Genomic DNA, 16,420 nt, shown 5'->3' on the forward strand with positions numbered 1-16,420 from the left:
CTTTGTAGCCAGGAATCTCTGTATGAACCACTGTTCACTACAAAATAGGCTTCTCTGATGAAGACTGAGGGTAGCAGATGTCTCTGGATATAAACAATACTCAGATCACAGTTGAACAGGATCAGCTGGCCATATGCAGTTCCTTCTCCTGTCCCTAGCCATGTGTTCTTGACCGGGTTTATAGTACCAGACATGGATTACCTCCCATGTAGTGGGTGTCAAATCTAATTGATGCTGTTGCTCACCGGCAATGGTGCTACTATTGGACATATAGGTGCATCTTGCCTGGCAGGTTGGTTTTGTAGATCATAGGATTCACGACTAGGGAAGATCATTGATGTCCCCTCTCTCCCAGCAGCCTACATAGCATCTTCCAGTACTCAAAGCTAGCTGCAGAGAGGGAGCTTCCAGCTTGATTTCTCTGTACCATGCATCCAAGGTATGTGCTGTTAGCAGCAATAAGGTCTTGTCTAATTCTAGCAGGCAGCCAAGAACCTATATTGCTTTGGAAGCCTCCCGGAGCAGTGGTTCTCAACCTGTAGGTTGTGACTCTTTTGGCAAGCCTCTAGCTCTAAAAATATTTAAATTATAATTCACAAAAGTATCAAAATTACAGTTATGAAGTAGCAAAACAAAACTATTTTATGGATGGGGGTCACCACCACCACATGAAAATCTGTATTAAAGAGTGGCAGCATTAGGAAGGTTGAGAACCACTGTGGAGCCTCCCTGACCAACACCTTATGTACTAATTTTTGTTTTGCATGTAGAACTTTCTTCATTCCTGTCTCAAGTTGTTACTTCATAAATTATTTAAAAAAAAAAAAAAAAGCCGGGCGGTGGTGGCGCACGCCTTTAATCCCAGCACTCGGGAGGCAGAGCCAGGCGGATCGCTGTGAGTTCGAGGCCAGCCTGGGCTACCAAGTGAGCTCCAGGAAAGGCGCAAAACTATGCAGAGAAACTCTGTCTCGAAAAAACCAAAAAAAAAAAAAAATCAGTTTTCTTAGTCCTGGTGAGTCCAGTTTAAAATGGCTTGTTTTTGAACCCTGCATATAGAGGCCCAAAATGTTTGTTCAAGGCAAAAGTCCTTAGCTTTGGCTTTCTAGCTAGGATAGTAGAAACATATGGCTACCTACCTGAGAATATAGATAGCAACATTTGTCACTGCCCATGTATGTTGATTCTTTAGATGTAAAGTTATCGACAGCCATTGACTAAAGGTAGTAATAATGGAAGCAGAGCAGGCAGGATATATATGATCTTCTAAGAGAGATATTAAGTTTAGTCAAAAATTTTGTTAGCATCATCTCTTTATGACCTGCAACCATTGTTGCTGTCATTGGTTAACTTTTTGATATTTTTTAAATCAAGTTACATTTTAAAAATAGCCATGCTTGGATTATACAGCTATGCTTAATTTTTAGTCTTTCATTCTTCCTTCTCTTCATTCAGAGTTTGGCTAGATTGGTAACAGCCATCAAGGTCAGCAAAGAAATAAGCCTCTGTATATGTTGAGTTTTTTATATTTATTCTTAATACCTGTGTGTGCTGCTGGGCTGTCTGTGTAGGTGTGAGAAAAGGAGATTTAGCCGGATTCTGTACTCTAACAGTGGTTCTCAACCTTCCTGATGCTGCCACCCGTTAATACAGTTCCTCATGTTGTAGTGACCCCCAACCATAAAATTACTTTCATTGTTACCTCATAACTGTAATTTTGCTACTGCTACAAATTGTAATGTAAATATTTTTGGAGCTAAAGGTTTGCCAAAGGGGCCACAACCCACAGATTGAGAATCACTGCTTTAAAAGATTAAAACAAGGCAAAAGCAATAAATATCTCAGAAATCCTATATCATTTATTTGCATGTTTAGAAGAAATTGACAGTGACCAAATATATAAAGTTCGTGTTATAGATCTCACTGATTTTTATGCTCATTTGGTCACAGTCCTAATTTGTTATTCTATGTAAATTTCAAACTTAATTTTGTCAGAAATGTTTATTAATGTGACAATTGTAGAGTATTCTTACATATGCTTTGAGGTTTTTACAAAGAGTCAGCTGCAGAATTTTTTTTTAAGTTTAATGTGCTACCTACAACCATTTTTTTATGGCTCAATGATTGAATCATCTTATAAGCACACCCAAACTACCTATAGCCACAGTGGAAACATTTAAGCCAGTACATGTACAGTGTGCTCTGAGCTCTTACCTAATTGGCTGCTTGGTCTTTTATGTCACAATCACCTCATGCAACAACAGCAAGCAGTTTCTAAAGTTACAGTGGTGAGACAGGGATTTCTTTACTATCTAAAGTTTTTCTCTCTAATAAAACATCTGAAACTCAGGACATCTTTCGAAATCTCTTGCTGAAACATGTTGGAAGACGGCGGATCTTGTTTTCACCCAGAAGATATTTTTTCCTTCCTCATTTTGAATTGATTGTCAACAGATGTGGCAGCCACACGCTTTGGTTGGGTTGGCTCTTAAAGTCATTGGTGAAAGACAGAGATGAATCCCCTTCACACCGGCACTTGGCAAAACAGCGCCGCATCTTTCTGGCTTCTGAAATTCAGTTTGATTTGGCTCCTCGGTCAGAAGTGCTGCACAGCAAGTGCGGTTTGGACTGCTTACATGAACATCTCATTTCACGTGGGGAACCGCATGTTGTCAGAGCTAGGGGAGACCGGGGTCTTCGGAAGAAGTTCCAACTTGAAGAAAGTAGCAGGAGTCGTTGTGCCACCAGAGGGAAAAACTCAGAATGCTTGTGATCCCAACACCGGTTTCATCCGGCCGCAGAACAACGAGCCCTGGATTGCACTCATTGAACGAGGAGGTTGCACTTTCACACAGAAAATTAAGGTGGCTTCTGAGAATGGAGCCAAAGGAGTGATAATCTATAACTTTCCAGGTACTGGCAACCAGGTTTTCCCCATGTCTCACCAGGCATTTGAAGACACCATCGTAGTTATGATTGGTAACTTAAAAGGCATGGAAATTTTGCATTTAATTCGGAAGGGGGTTCTGGTTACAGTCGTGGTTGAGGTGGGGAGAAAGCATATTATCTGGCTGAATCACTATTTTGTCTCCTTTATGATCGTGACAACCGCTACTTTAGCGTATTTCGCCTTTTATCATATTCGGAGACTCTGGGTTGCAAGGATTGAGACCAGGAGATGGAAGCGATTAACAAGAGAGCTCAAGAAAGCTTTTGGCCAGCTGCAAGTTCGAGTATTAAAAGAGGGCGATGAGGAAGTAAATCCGAATGCGGATAGCTGCGTCATCTGCTTTGAACACTATAAGCCTAATGATACAGTTCGTTTTCTCACGTGTAAACATTTTTTCCACAAGAATTGCATCGACCCCTGGATCCTAGCCCATGGCACTTGCCCCATGTGCAAATGTGACATTCTGAAAGCTCTGGGGATTCAAATGGACATTGAGGATGGAACGGATTCTCTGCAAGTTCTGATGGCAAGTGAGCTGCCTGAAACCTTTCCACCTATGGAAGAAGAGACAAATAATGAACTTCCTCCTGCAGGAACTTCAGGAAAAGTGACCCATGTCCGGGAGCACCCTACTTCTGCAGACTCTGATAGCCAGCCTCCTGCAGCCGAGGAAACTGGCCATCCTTCACCTGGACAGCATGACCTTTGAGCAAGTGGATTAAACCTGTTGGTCAAGTCAGATCCTCATACTGACAAGCAGTTTGCTTGAAGTGTGCTTTTTTTGTGTGTGCATGTGTGTCATTTTCTGCCACTCCGCTAATTTTCCAAATCCACTGTCAAGCTTCAAATACAGGGGAAAGAAAACCTGGCAGGATTTTATGGCTTTTTACCTCTGCTAATTTTAACTTTTTGGCAATGTGTTATTCTTGTGACTGTGCCCATGTTTATTTCTAGTTAACCTGTGTTAAAACCAGAGTCCAACTTCCCCCCTAAATTATGTTTGTGTGTTTATACCTGGCTTTATTTTGGTAAGAGAGTTGTTAATATATTTTTTGCACTTTTCTGGTAAGAAATCATCAGTTATCTTTTACGTTGTAGCAATGGTAAAAGTCAATTATATTATACTATAGTAATTTGATGTCATTATGTTGCCGTGCTTTTTTCATTCTTTGAAATGAAAATTTGTTATACGGAATTCTTTTGTTTATCCTTGATCAAGAGTTCTGTTCAAGCAGTTAATAAGTTTTATATAACAGTTATCTGCATAACAAGAAAATCTTTAGAAATAAAGTACTAAAACTCTTTAAGAAAAGTACATATTTTAGTGCTTAATATTACTTACGAATAATATATGATCATGATTTGTTGAATAAAGTTATATAACTTCTGTGATGTTTTGTCCTGTCATATTTAATTTCCAGGGGTTTCAGTCCTCACCCCAATTAGATTTTTTCTTTTTTTGTCCTTAATAAAAATGTTTAAAACATGCCAGATTATTTAGAAGAATGTAGCTCAGTGTAGAGTGATGGTTCTGACATATTGGGCTCATGTTAGTTGTGCTCACTGTATTTAGTCTGTACAGTGTATGGCACTCAAGGGTTTTTGGATGAATAAGTAAGCTTAGGAATTTGAAAGTATAGATATTTTTCATAATATATTTCAATCTGATAAACTAAGCTGTTTATTCCCATTGTAACAAATAATGGAAAACTGATTCTGAAATTTTATTTCCAAAGTCACATTGACAAAAATAGTAAATTTTAATTTTAGTTGAGAATTCATTATAATGCCTTGCCTTGCATAGTAGTTTAGCACAATTTCAGTGAGTCTTTAAACTCTCTTAGGCTAATACTGGAGTATGAATTATTGGGCAGAGCTAAAGAGACCTAGTGAGTATAAATTCTGTGAATTGTTCCTTGCAGAACTTGGCTGCAAACACAACCCAACAGAGACCATTAAAAGAGGAAGGGCATTCATGCAGGGCCAGGAGAGCCAAGATACAGCAACACTTGGGCAGATGCCAGGGTGAGGTCACATCTTCCTGTTACATATAGGCCTTTGTGTTCCTGACCCTGAGAAGGTTTGACTGCCAATCATACAGAGTACCAGGTTTACTGAAGGATTTAGCAGGAACTGAAAACAGGAAGTGAAACACTTCCAATGTTTTCATTTTTTTCTTAGGACAGTGAAGTTATTCCTTACAGTACCTAGTGTCAGTGAGAGAGAAGAACTCAGAGGACTCTACAGGAACTCTTCTTGGATGATTAAATACTGAATAGATAAACTGTCATCCTTAGACTGTATGGTGGCCGCTGGGAGCTGGGCTTATGGATTAGCTTCAGTGATTTTCACTGAACCTCTGGAGATGTGGGGTCGGTACGCTCCAGAGTACTTGGCCAAGGCTTTGAAGGCCTTGGGTTCCATTTCCAACATCACAAACAGTACCACTAAAAAAAAAAATAAAAATAAAAATAAATTAAAAAAAAAACAGAAACAAAAGAAACTTGAAATGTGTATATGTGGTACTGTGGCATTTTGTCATATTTTCTAAACCTAAAGTTCTAGGATCATTAGAGTTCCTTGCAAATGTACATGAGGTCCTTCTTTGTAATAGGCATAACACATGATGAACTTACTTATCCCTTCCTCTCAAATGCCACTGTGTTCTCCTTTTCCTCCTCCGTAGCCTCTTGGCTTCTCTTTTCTTCTTTTTTCCTTCCTTTTGTCCATCACTGTCAAGCTTAGACTTAACTCCTGAGTTTAAGAAATTACCATGGGCCGGGCAGTGGTGGCACACACCTTTAATCCCAGCACTCGGGAGGTAGCGCCAGGCGGATCTCTGTGAGTTCGAGGCCAGCCTGGGCTACAGAGCGAGATCCAGGAAAGGCACAAAGCTACACAGAGAAACCCTGCCTCGGGTGGGGGTGGGGGGGGGATTACCGTGGTTCACTTACGTAAAAGATATTTTTTGCTAGTATGGATAGTGAGCACTTAACAGTATATTTCTTGGGATTCAAGCATTTTCAGTGAATTCTTTTAAGGCTGGTTGGAGTTTGTATTAGAGATGGGAAAGGAGGGTGAGGTCTGTGAACTTGGAAACTGTGGGCACTGAGTGCCTCTGTGTATCAGACAATGATACTACGTGTTCTATAAAGCTGCTCTCTTATGTCAAAACAAAATAGCAGCTTCAGTCCTGCCCTTCTAATGATTCGTTGTAAAAAAAAAAAAAATCAAGCACTTTTATTCCAGGTTGATTTTATTTGTGGGTTTAGTAATGAGGAACTGGAATTAGCTCTGCTCTGTTAGATATTTATTATGATGGCAGATATTGGTTGTAGTTGAATTTTTACCTGCACTATATAGGCAATGCCATTTTGTATTGGATCCAATAATGCAAAAATATTTTGCTTGATAATATGGAACTGGAATGTATGATATTTTGGCACAATGCCAATACCATAATGAGTTTACTTTTGATACTTTTTTATAGGTTTTAGTATTCTTCAGTAGTCAGTGCTTTGTTTCCTGCCCCCACACCCTATGATCAGTAGGATGTTTTTTTTTTTTAATAAAAATTAAATTTATCTTCTCATCATTAGTGGGACAAATTGTTTAATATTTTCCTGAAGTGAAAAATATTCTAGTATATTTTTACCTGTTATTGCCTGACTGACTCATTAAACATAAACTGTAATAATAACATCTTTTTGTCCTGCTGTAAAATGGTAATGATACTAAAAAAAAATGCTGGTCGATAGCTATTTGAAGTAGCGGGAGCCCTTCATAAGGTCTAGTGAGCCAGGGATCTGGCTAGCCTGATGAGCACACTGTATATTTAAAGTGCTCTCTTTCCAGACATCTGGTTATTGAAACAACAGAAGGAACCAAGAAGAAGAATATCAAAGTCTGGGGAACTGAGAGAGGCAAAGGGGAAGTCTTCCCTTGTTGTTTCTGAGACTCAGTCATTATAACAGAGATGTCCTCCTCCTGTGTCATTCTTCACCAATAAGCACCTCTGGGAATTTTAAAAATGCATTTGTTTCTTTTGTAATTACTGTGGATACAATGTTTCTGTCTTACTGTTTAGAATTTATTGCATTTGCTACCATGGGAATATCTGAAAGCATAACTGGCTTTCATTAAATAAAGTGGTTTGGATTGGTTTGGTTTTTTAGGAGGGGGCATTATACATAGGCATTACAGATATCTCATTTACACAGTTACACCTAACTTGCAACACCTCTCTCCTCTGGCAGGCCAAGAGGGCGCTGTATGCCCAGTCAGCTTAGGTGCATCCTTGTTGATCACTAAGGACACTGGGATTTACTAACTGTTCTGTTCTGTTATTTCACCTCCATTGCAGCAGCTGTCTGCTCTGGGTGTGGCGTGTATGTGTCTGCGGGGGCGGGGATTGCTTGGGGATAGGTGGCCACATATGTGTATGGCTGCATGCAGATGCCAGAGGTTCACGTCAGGTGCCTTTCTCAATTGCTTTCCACCTTACTTTGTGAGACAAGGTCTCTCACGGAACCCAGAGCTCATTGATTTGGCCAGACTGGTCACCCGTCAGGCTCAAAGGTTCTGCTGTCTCTGCCTCCCCAGCTGGAATAATAGGCGAGGACTATGGTTCAGTTTTTTGTTTTTGTTTTTTTACATGGGTGCCAGGGAGCGAATGTAGGTCCTCATGTTTGTATGACAAGTACTATACTCTCTGGGCCATCTCACCAGCTCCCATCAGCATTGTTTTTGCCACATGTCAAGTTGTGTTGTCTTTGAAAACTTACCAACTTAGAACACTGTTCTCAGAATTTCCTCTTAAAATCTGCTTGACCCAACATCCCCACCTTTCTTTCCCTCAGGCTTGCTTCTGACTCTCATTGTAACAAAGGTCTCCCTCAGGCACCAGCACTTCCCCTGCCTCTTGTTCTTTTCCAGCATGATACAGAATCAAATTTCAAGTTTTATTATCCAAGTAAAGCCACTGCATGCCTCCTCTTTACCGTTTTCATAGTATCATTTACTCTTAATCAAAGTAGCCGCTTTTAATATTTCCGTTCCACAGCAGCAGCTTATTATTTGAGTTGTAGTGGATCTTGATTATCTACTTTTGACAAGATCTTTGCTGCTATTAAAAATTAATAACCTTTTGATCCCCTTCTTCATTTCCTGTAGTACAGTACTTCTAAGCCTAGACTGCATATCCGAATAATCTGGAATTAGTTAAAAGGCTCAGTGTCCCTACTGCACTTAAATCTCTAGACCAAGACACAGACCCAGGCTTTATAAAGCTGTTCAGGGGATTTCAGCTATACACTAGATTGAGAACTAGGCACAGGACTATAACGAAGAGCCTTGGCTGTTTTATTTCCTTCAAGATGACTTGACTTCACTTTATGAAAAGTATTTATATAGGAATCAAAGTGTAAATTTAGAATGAGTTAAGCCTCACTGAAAAGAAATAAAACACACTTCTGGAAATTAGAGATACATTTCACCTGGAGAAGCAAAAACTGCCTTCTGAAAATACTTGAAGTAGAAGTACTTCCAGGTTTGAAAAAATAATTCTCAGTACCAACAAAATGATTCGGTGGGTAAAGGCTCATACCATCAAGTTTGATAGCCCAAGTTTGATTCCTGGGACCCTGGAAGGAGGAGAGAACCTACTCCACAAAGGTATCCTATAGGTTACACATTCACATTCTCTAATATTCTCTCTCTCCTCTCCTCTCCTCTCCTCTCCTCTCCTCTCCTCTCCTCTCCTCTCCTCTCCTCTCCTCTCCTCTCCTCTCCTCTCCTCTCCTCTCCTCTCCTCTCCTCTCCTCTCCTCTCCTCTCTCTTCACTGTCTTTGTCTCTCTCTCTTCCCTCTCTCTCCTCTCCTCTCACTGGTTCAGGCATATTCATACACACTGTAGTTTCTATGCACACACACACACACACACACACACACACACACACACACACACAAACACACACTGAAAATGTAATAACATCTTTCTATAGGAGGGAACAGCGGGAACAAGTGTTTTCATAAAGAAGATCAAATGTCCAATACAGTTTTGGTTGAGGACTTGATATGACAGGACATTGAAAATTCTATTGGAATAAACAATTGCATTCAAGTATGAGCTAAGGCAATAACTGGCAAATGGATGAGTTGCCTCCAAGATATCATGCTCCTTATTAGCTGGTACAAATTTTCCATATTCCTTTTTGATGACCAAGGCAATTGATTTCAAAACTTTTCCTGTTGCTGGAGGGCTTCTCTCCAGGTTCCACCAAGCCCCACAGTCCCACAATCTACGTATAAAATAATCACTCAGACGCTTATATCACTTATAAACTGTATGGCCGTGGCAGGCTTCTTGCTAACTGTTCTTTTATCTTAAATTAACCGATTTCTATAAATCTATACCTTGCCACGTGGCTGGTGGCTTACTGGCGTCTTTACATGTTGCTTGTCCTGGCGGTGGCTGCAGTGCCTCTCCTTCCTTCTTCCTGTTTCCCCAATTCTCCTCTCTTCTTGTCCCGCCTATACTTCCTGTCTGGTCACTGGCCATCAGTGTTTTATTTATATAGAGTGATATCCACAGCACTTCCCCTTTTCTTCTTTTTTTAAAAAAGGAAGGTTTTAACTTTAACATGGTAAAAGTGCATATAACAAAACAATTATCGAGCAAGAATTACAGTTACAATATTAAAGAAGATGTCCTATCTCTCTTATATTTGTGAGTTTAAGGTTTTATATCTAACTTATCTTTTATCATAACTGAGGAAATTACAACTATCTAGTCTTCAACCACATCAAAGACCTGAGAAGGAACATAATGGTACCTGAGAAATGGTAGATGGATGCAAGCCTGGACAGCCTGGACAGTTACCTAATGTTTCTCAGCATTGTTGGTGCATTCAAAGTGGCTACAGGCCTAGAGTATCTGACAGACCATTTTTAGAAGCAGGAATTCTGAAAGACCATATTACCCTGTCTTGGCAGAGTACAGTGGTTGCTTTCCTTGTGTCCTGGCTGTCCAGAAAGGACAGCATTGCATTCCTACTGTTAGCCATCAAGGCAAGGGCAGTTCTTTGCCCAGTAGGCCATTTTGTGCCAAGAAGACAAACTTCCAAATGGAAATGTCTTAGAAGCCCAACATTCTCTCGGGATCAAATTGGTGCAGCCAGGAGCAATTGTGTCTCGCGTCAACAGAATTCTAAGTTATTTAAATGCCATATTCTCTAGGTCTATGAAGTGTTTGAAGATTACCTATATCTGAAATATATATATGTATACCTAGAAGACTTAACTAACATGGCTACAAATATGATTATCATAGATGACTAATTATTAATCTATATTTAATTATACATTACAATTTTAAATGAGTTACATAAACATAATACCTCAAACAAGAATAGAAATATATATATATATATATATATATATATAATATAACAAAATTAACTTCAAGTTTGTATCAATAAACTAAAATTTATACCAATGTAAAACATTTTAAACATAAACTAAAATCTATACCAATGTAAAACATTTTAAACAAGTTGTTCTTTAAAAGTAGGTTCATTAATCCACCCTTTTATCTTATTATCTCTATATCCTCCTATATATCTATATCATATCCCCTTTTCTTTTTTAGAAAGAGATCACATTTATAATCAACCTGTTTTAAATAAAAATATTGGTTTTCCTCTGTCCCACACCAGAGGGCTCTTCTGATTTGGGACACAAGAATCTCTTAACCATTTTTTTTTTAAAGCAATATGTCTGGGTTTAGAGGGGGGGTTAGCCAATTCCACCTCTAAAGCCAGCTTGGTATATTTGGGAATTTGGGCGTAGCATCTCTTACTACTTCCTGCTGGAGGGGGGCGCTGTATCTTATGGGGATGCAAAGAAAATTTTCGGCCTATGGGGTAGTCCGTGAGGCTGTATTGTGTGAACCAATTGCCTTGAAACCGCTCTGGATGTTAGATCATCTGGGCCATGGTGTCATCGAAGACCTTTCAGGGGGTCTTGGCTGGTGAAACCTGATGTATCTTAATCTGGAACAAATCCACAGCCTCTGGCTTTCTGTGGAAACAAAAGCAGAACCTCTTTTCCAAAGCAACATATCCTTAAATCCAAATTTTGAAGTTAAGGTACCTTTAAAATATACATATTGGTTTAATTTAACATCTTTTTCGATCAAATGTTTTTTTGCAGTTAAAAATCCCAAAGACAACACAATCCAGATTGTCTGTGTAATATTCATCTTTACATGCCTTTTTTATATTAATTTATCTTTTTTGTCTCTTTCAAGCCTACATATTGTGAATCTATTGCTTTAAACTTTTAATTGCAGTATTTTAAGACTGAAACGGTGCTGTGGCTGCTGGCTCCGCCCATTTCAGCTTACCAACATGGCATTTTCCGCCAGTTCTGTGAGTCATCAAGTCTCTGAAATAGTGGGTCTAAGTTTTTATCAAAGCAGCATGTAGCCCAGAAACCTTTTATATATATATATTTAATAATAGTAAAGACTAAATCTACCACACAGCTTAATGTGCCGCTGGCAGACGCCTCATTTCCCCCATACTGCTGGTCAAACGCACACGCCAGGAACCCGCCAGTGTTCAAACCTGTGTTTTGCGGCGTCTAGCTGCCCGTATGAGACAAGAAGCAGGAACCTGGTTTTGGCTCTGTTTAGAATTGGTTATTAAATATTCTCAGGTTTAAGGTGGAAATTTGAGCCGTTGGGCGCCATTTGTTGCTGGAGGGCTTCTCTCCAGGTTCCACCAAGCCCCGCTGTCCCACAATCCACATATAAAATAATCACTCAGATGCTTATATTACTTATAAACTGTATGGCCATGACAGGCTTCTTGCTAACTGTTTTTATATCTTAAATTAACCCATTTCTATAAATCTATACCTTGCTACGTGGCTGGTGGCTTACGGGCGTCTTTACATGTTGCTTGTCCTGGTGGTGGCTGCAGTGCCTCTCCTTCCTTCTTCCTGTTTCCCCAATTCTCCTCTCTCCTTGTCCCACCTATACTTCCTGTCTGGTCACTGGCCATCAGTGTTTTATTTATATAGAATAGTATCTACAGCATTTTCCTGTAATTTTCTTCCTCTATTTATCACCAATATAATAATACACCAATGGTACAGAAGAGGTGGAGATGGGTCAGGAGTAGCTGAGGAAGAGTGAAGAGTCAGGGATGACCTCCCTCTTCTAGTGAGTGCCTCTAGGTTATAACAGTAACATTCACCAAAATGGAAACTAACAGATAGTGCAATGTGTGGTTTATATATAAACTCTGAGAATGCCAAATTGAGAAAACAATAGAATTTCTAAGTGATAATGAAGAGCTGGAAATGTAGTTCTAGCCTACTAATTAAAATCATTTTAGTTAAAATGAAACAGCCAAAGATTGATACATGGTAAGTAGTAAGTTGTGATTTACTCACTCATTTTCCCTCAAATTCCATTTATATTGTGTTGATTTTCCTGTTACATTCTTATGTTATTTTGCCTACCTTCCCACACAGTATTCCTGTTTGTTATGGTGCATGACTGCCAACATTTCAAACCTATGTTATAGCCTAGATGATGGCAAGTAATCTAAGAATGGTGAAGGAATAACTATAATTCAATTATGTATTTCTTAGGTAGGAACTCACATAGTCATCACAATAACTGTAAGATTGGCACTAAGTACCCTATTCTTTTTAAATTTCCAGATACCTTCATGCATATTAGGCAAGTGTTCTATCAGTGTAACCCAGGCAGGTCTTGAACTTGATCCACCACAGCAGCTGCATTACAGTCCCATATGACAGAGTCTGCTAGTGTCTCTGTTCTCATGATCAGGATGTCAAGATGGGGAGAGTACCCAGATGATGCAGTCAGTGTCATGATAAAACTGTACTTGTATTTAGCATAGTAGCATGGCTCATTGTTTTAACATCTACACAATTAACTTGATACTTTAGCAAATTTTAAGTAAAGGAGAAACTATTATGCATGAGTGCAGTTTTGAAAGCTTAAAGGATAGAGCCACATAAGAAAAACCCCAGCTAAAGGCACTGGCAGTGCTGACCGAGAAGCTGGCTGCTCTCTTTTGTGGAAAGCAGTTATTTACTCAGTGGGTTTTGGTGTGAGGTGCCTTTCTCAATGAAGTTTGAAAGGGTAGCAATTTTCATAATTCTCTTGCTGTTTGATATTGGCTGTTTTAAGTTCAGGCATAAAACACAAATTATCCGGGGCCTAGCCGTAGATGTCTGCATCCAGATTCCTCAGTCCTTGGATGGGGTTTATGGCACAACTATTAGGGCGTTTGGCCATTCCATCACCAGAGTAGGTCAGTCCCGGCTGTCTCTCAACCATTGCCAGCAGTCTTTTTGAGGGGGTATCTTTGTGGATTTCTGTGGGCCTCTTTAGCTCTTTGTTTCTTCCTTTTCTCATGTGGTCTTCATTTACTATGGTCTCCTATTCCTTGTTCTCCCTCTCTGTTCTTAATCCAGCTAGGATCTCCTGCTTGCTTTCCCTCGACCCTCGCCCTTCATTGCTCCCACTCATGTCCAGGCTGTTCATGTAGATCTCATCCATTTCTCCATGTCTTTCTTGGGGTCCCGTTTTCCAGGTAGCTTCACTGGTGATGTGAGTAGCAGTCCAGTCATCCTTGTTCCACATCTAGCATCTTCCTATGAGTGAGTACATACCATATTTGTCTTTCTGAGTCTGGGTTACCTCACTCAGGATGATTTTTTCTAGATCCATCCATTTGTCTGTAAACCTCAGTCTAATTAGTGAGAAAGAGGAGGGTTTATATGAGCGAGAATTGTTGAAACCAAGGTTGGATAAAGCACAGGGACAAATAACCAAATGAAGGGAAACACATGAACTCTGAACCAAAGGCTGAGGGGCCCCCAACTGGATCAGGCCCTCTGAATAGGTGAGGCAGTCGATTGGCTTGATCTGTTTGGGAGGCATCTAGGCAGTGGTGCCAGGTCCTGGGCTCGTTGCATGAGTTGGCTGTCTGAAACCTGGGACTTATGCAGGGACGCTTGGCTCAATCTGGGAGGAGGGGACTGGACCTGCCTGGACTGAGTCTATTAGGTCGATCCCAGTCCTCGGGGGAGACCTTGACCTAGAGGAGGTGGAAATGGGGGGTGGGCTGGGGGGAAGGGGAGGAGGGCAGGAAGGGAGAGAACAAGGGAATCTGTGCCTATTATGTAGAACTGAATAGTATTGTAAAATAAAATAAAAACACGAATTATCTTTTCTAAAAGAATGTGTGTCATCTCTATCAAGGCACCTGCATTTATTTTCTGTCCCCAGTGAACACCTCAGAGCCATGGTGAGTCCCACTATGGCAACAGGAATCAGCATCACCTGCACCCTGTCTTAGGTTTCACTTAGGTAAATGCAGTCAGAAATGTTGGGGGATCCATTGGACATTTTCAGTGAGTCTTCCACTGACTCTGATGCACATTCAATTTTAAGAATCTCATCTAATCAGAGGACCTATTCCTTTTAGCTAGAATACATCACACACTTGTAATCAGAACTAATATTAAGTGAAAGCAATTATGAATATTAAAGCAGTTGCTATTAGTACATTAAGTTTTGAGAGGAATTTAAGCACATTTCAAGTGTGCAATTGGTCTGATTTATGCATATAAATGCTTCTTCCAGCTCACATTGCTGGTTCCTTTATTCACCACCACTATCACATCTACTAAAGAAGTTGTGAGGGAAATTAATGGATTTTAGACAGATTGAAATTTCCAAATCAGAATGATAGAAAATATCTGAAAAACAAAAATGGAGCATTACACATAACTATGCAGCCACTAATAGAAGAGGATAGTTTCCAATTACTGGGTTCTTAAGATGTATGGTTTGGAGCCATGCATGGTGGCTCACACCTTTAATCCAAGCACTTGAGAGGCAGAGTTGATCTCTGAGTTCGAGGCCAGCCTGGTCTACAGAGCGAGTTCCAGGACAACCAGGGCTACTCAAAGAAACCCTGTCTCAATAAACAAACAAAACAAAAGATGTCATAATTTGGATCTTAAATGTCCTTCTAAAGACTCATACGTAGTTGTCTCCAGTTGATGGCACTGTTGGAGGGTGCTGTCACCTTCAGGAAGTGGAGGCCAGTTGGACCAGGTAGCCTCTTTCTTTCTCTCTCTCTCTCTCTCTCTCTCTCTCTCTCTCTCTCTCTCTCTCTCTCTCTCTCACTCACTCACTTTCCTGGCAGTCATGGGATGAGCAACTTTCTCCATGTCACTTCTTCCCATGATGTTCTTTCTGTCTTGCTACAGGCTCAAAGCAACACAGCCAAGAGACCATAGACTGAGACTTAAGGAAACCTTGAGCCCAAATAAGCCTTTTAGAGTTACCTCATGAATGTTCCATCCACAGAATCCTCTCTCATACAGATATGTGAATACTAAAACAGTGGGCCAAAGATGACATTCAGAAGGGACTCATGCAGACTTCCCCCTGGTCCTAGCTTCATACATACCGGTGGTGTTCAGTTAAAATAAGTGTAAAATGAATGATTGGGGGTGTAAGTAGCCAGGTGAAGGTGTGTGGTGTCTTCAGCTGCATGAGTGACAGCACCGTTTCTCTAACAGGAATTAATCACTACTCTTTCATGATCGCAAGATTTCACCTATGTAGTTTGTTGCTCATTGATCCATTCGGTGAATACTGGTTGAAAAATTCTGTGCTACCAGCTCAGTAGTCATTGCTGTCATGGGGCTCACTTTCTAGTGGGAAGAAAATATGTGTTATGTTAGAGAATTGTAAGTTCTTTGGAAAGAAAACCAATCACAGGAAACTGAAGCTAGAGTTGTGGTTTTATAAAGAGGTATTACCAAGAAGATGAATAGTTGAATGGATCTCCTACTTAGCTTCAGTTGTCAATATAACACAAACAAGTGTTATCTGGAGGGAGTCTTAATTGGGGGATTGCCCCTATCAGATGGCCTGTGGGAATATCTGTAGGGCTTTTTTCTTAAAATTTTTAAAAAGTATGGTGTAGTGAGTAGCTGTTCCGACTTTGACCTTGAAGAATTGCCCCTAGTGAGGCAGCAGGTAACTTCCACACTTGCCTATGAGCTGCTCCTGGGGTGTGGCTGCGACAGGAACCCTTAAAACCCGAGATGCATACTTGTCAGCTCTCTTAGCTCCTCATGATCCTGGATGCTGGATTGCAGACCAAGTCAGAGTTCTCCAGAGAACCATGCTGGACTGTACCTCACCTCTCCCAGATCCTGTAACTGACCCCTTTATTGGTTGTAAGTTACCCTGAAGTAAACCTCTTTTAACTACCAGATAAACTACGTGGAATTGCCTTGTCAGTTGCCGCTATAGTATATTTATGGGTGTTTTGTCTACATGTCTGTCTGTGAACCAAGTGTGTGTGGTGCCAATGGGGGCCAGAAGAGGACTTGAATTATAGAAAGTTAT

At 40.3% G+C, this 16,420-nt stretch overlaps 2 protein-coding genes across 11 annotated transcripts in view; both read left to right on the forward strand.

Moving 5' to 3' along the window:
• Cadps2 (calcium dependent secretion activator 2) overlaps positions 1-16,420 on the forward strand; it is a 544,863-nt gene that overhangs the window by 180,560 nt on the left and 347,883 nt on the right. The gene's annotated exons all lie outside the window — the stretch shown is intronic.
• Positions 2,031-3,706, forward strand: Rnf133 (ring finger protein 133). Its single transcript, XM_006988383.3, has one exon. The coding sequence runs from the start codon at positions 2,511-2,513 to the stop codon at positions 3,654-3,656; it is 1,146 nt and encodes a 381-aa protein (XP_006988445.2). The 5' UTR covers positions 2,031-2,510; the 3' UTR covers positions 3,657-3,706.

Source organism: Peromyscus maniculatus, chromosome 3, assembly GCF_049852395.1.
Source record: "Peromyscus maniculatus bairdii isolate BWxNUB_F1_BW_parent chromosome 3, HU_Pman_BW_mat_3.1, whole genome shotgun sequence".
NCBI lineage: Eukaryota > Metazoa > Chordata > Mammalia > Rodentia > Cricetidae > Peromyscus > Peromyscus maniculatus.

What these genes read in the sequence shown, in the direction of transcription:
- Rnf133 (XM_006988383.3), top strand. Translation starts at nt 2,511, where the DNA reads ATGAATCCCCTTCACACCGGCACTTGGCAAAACAGCGCCGCATCTTTC.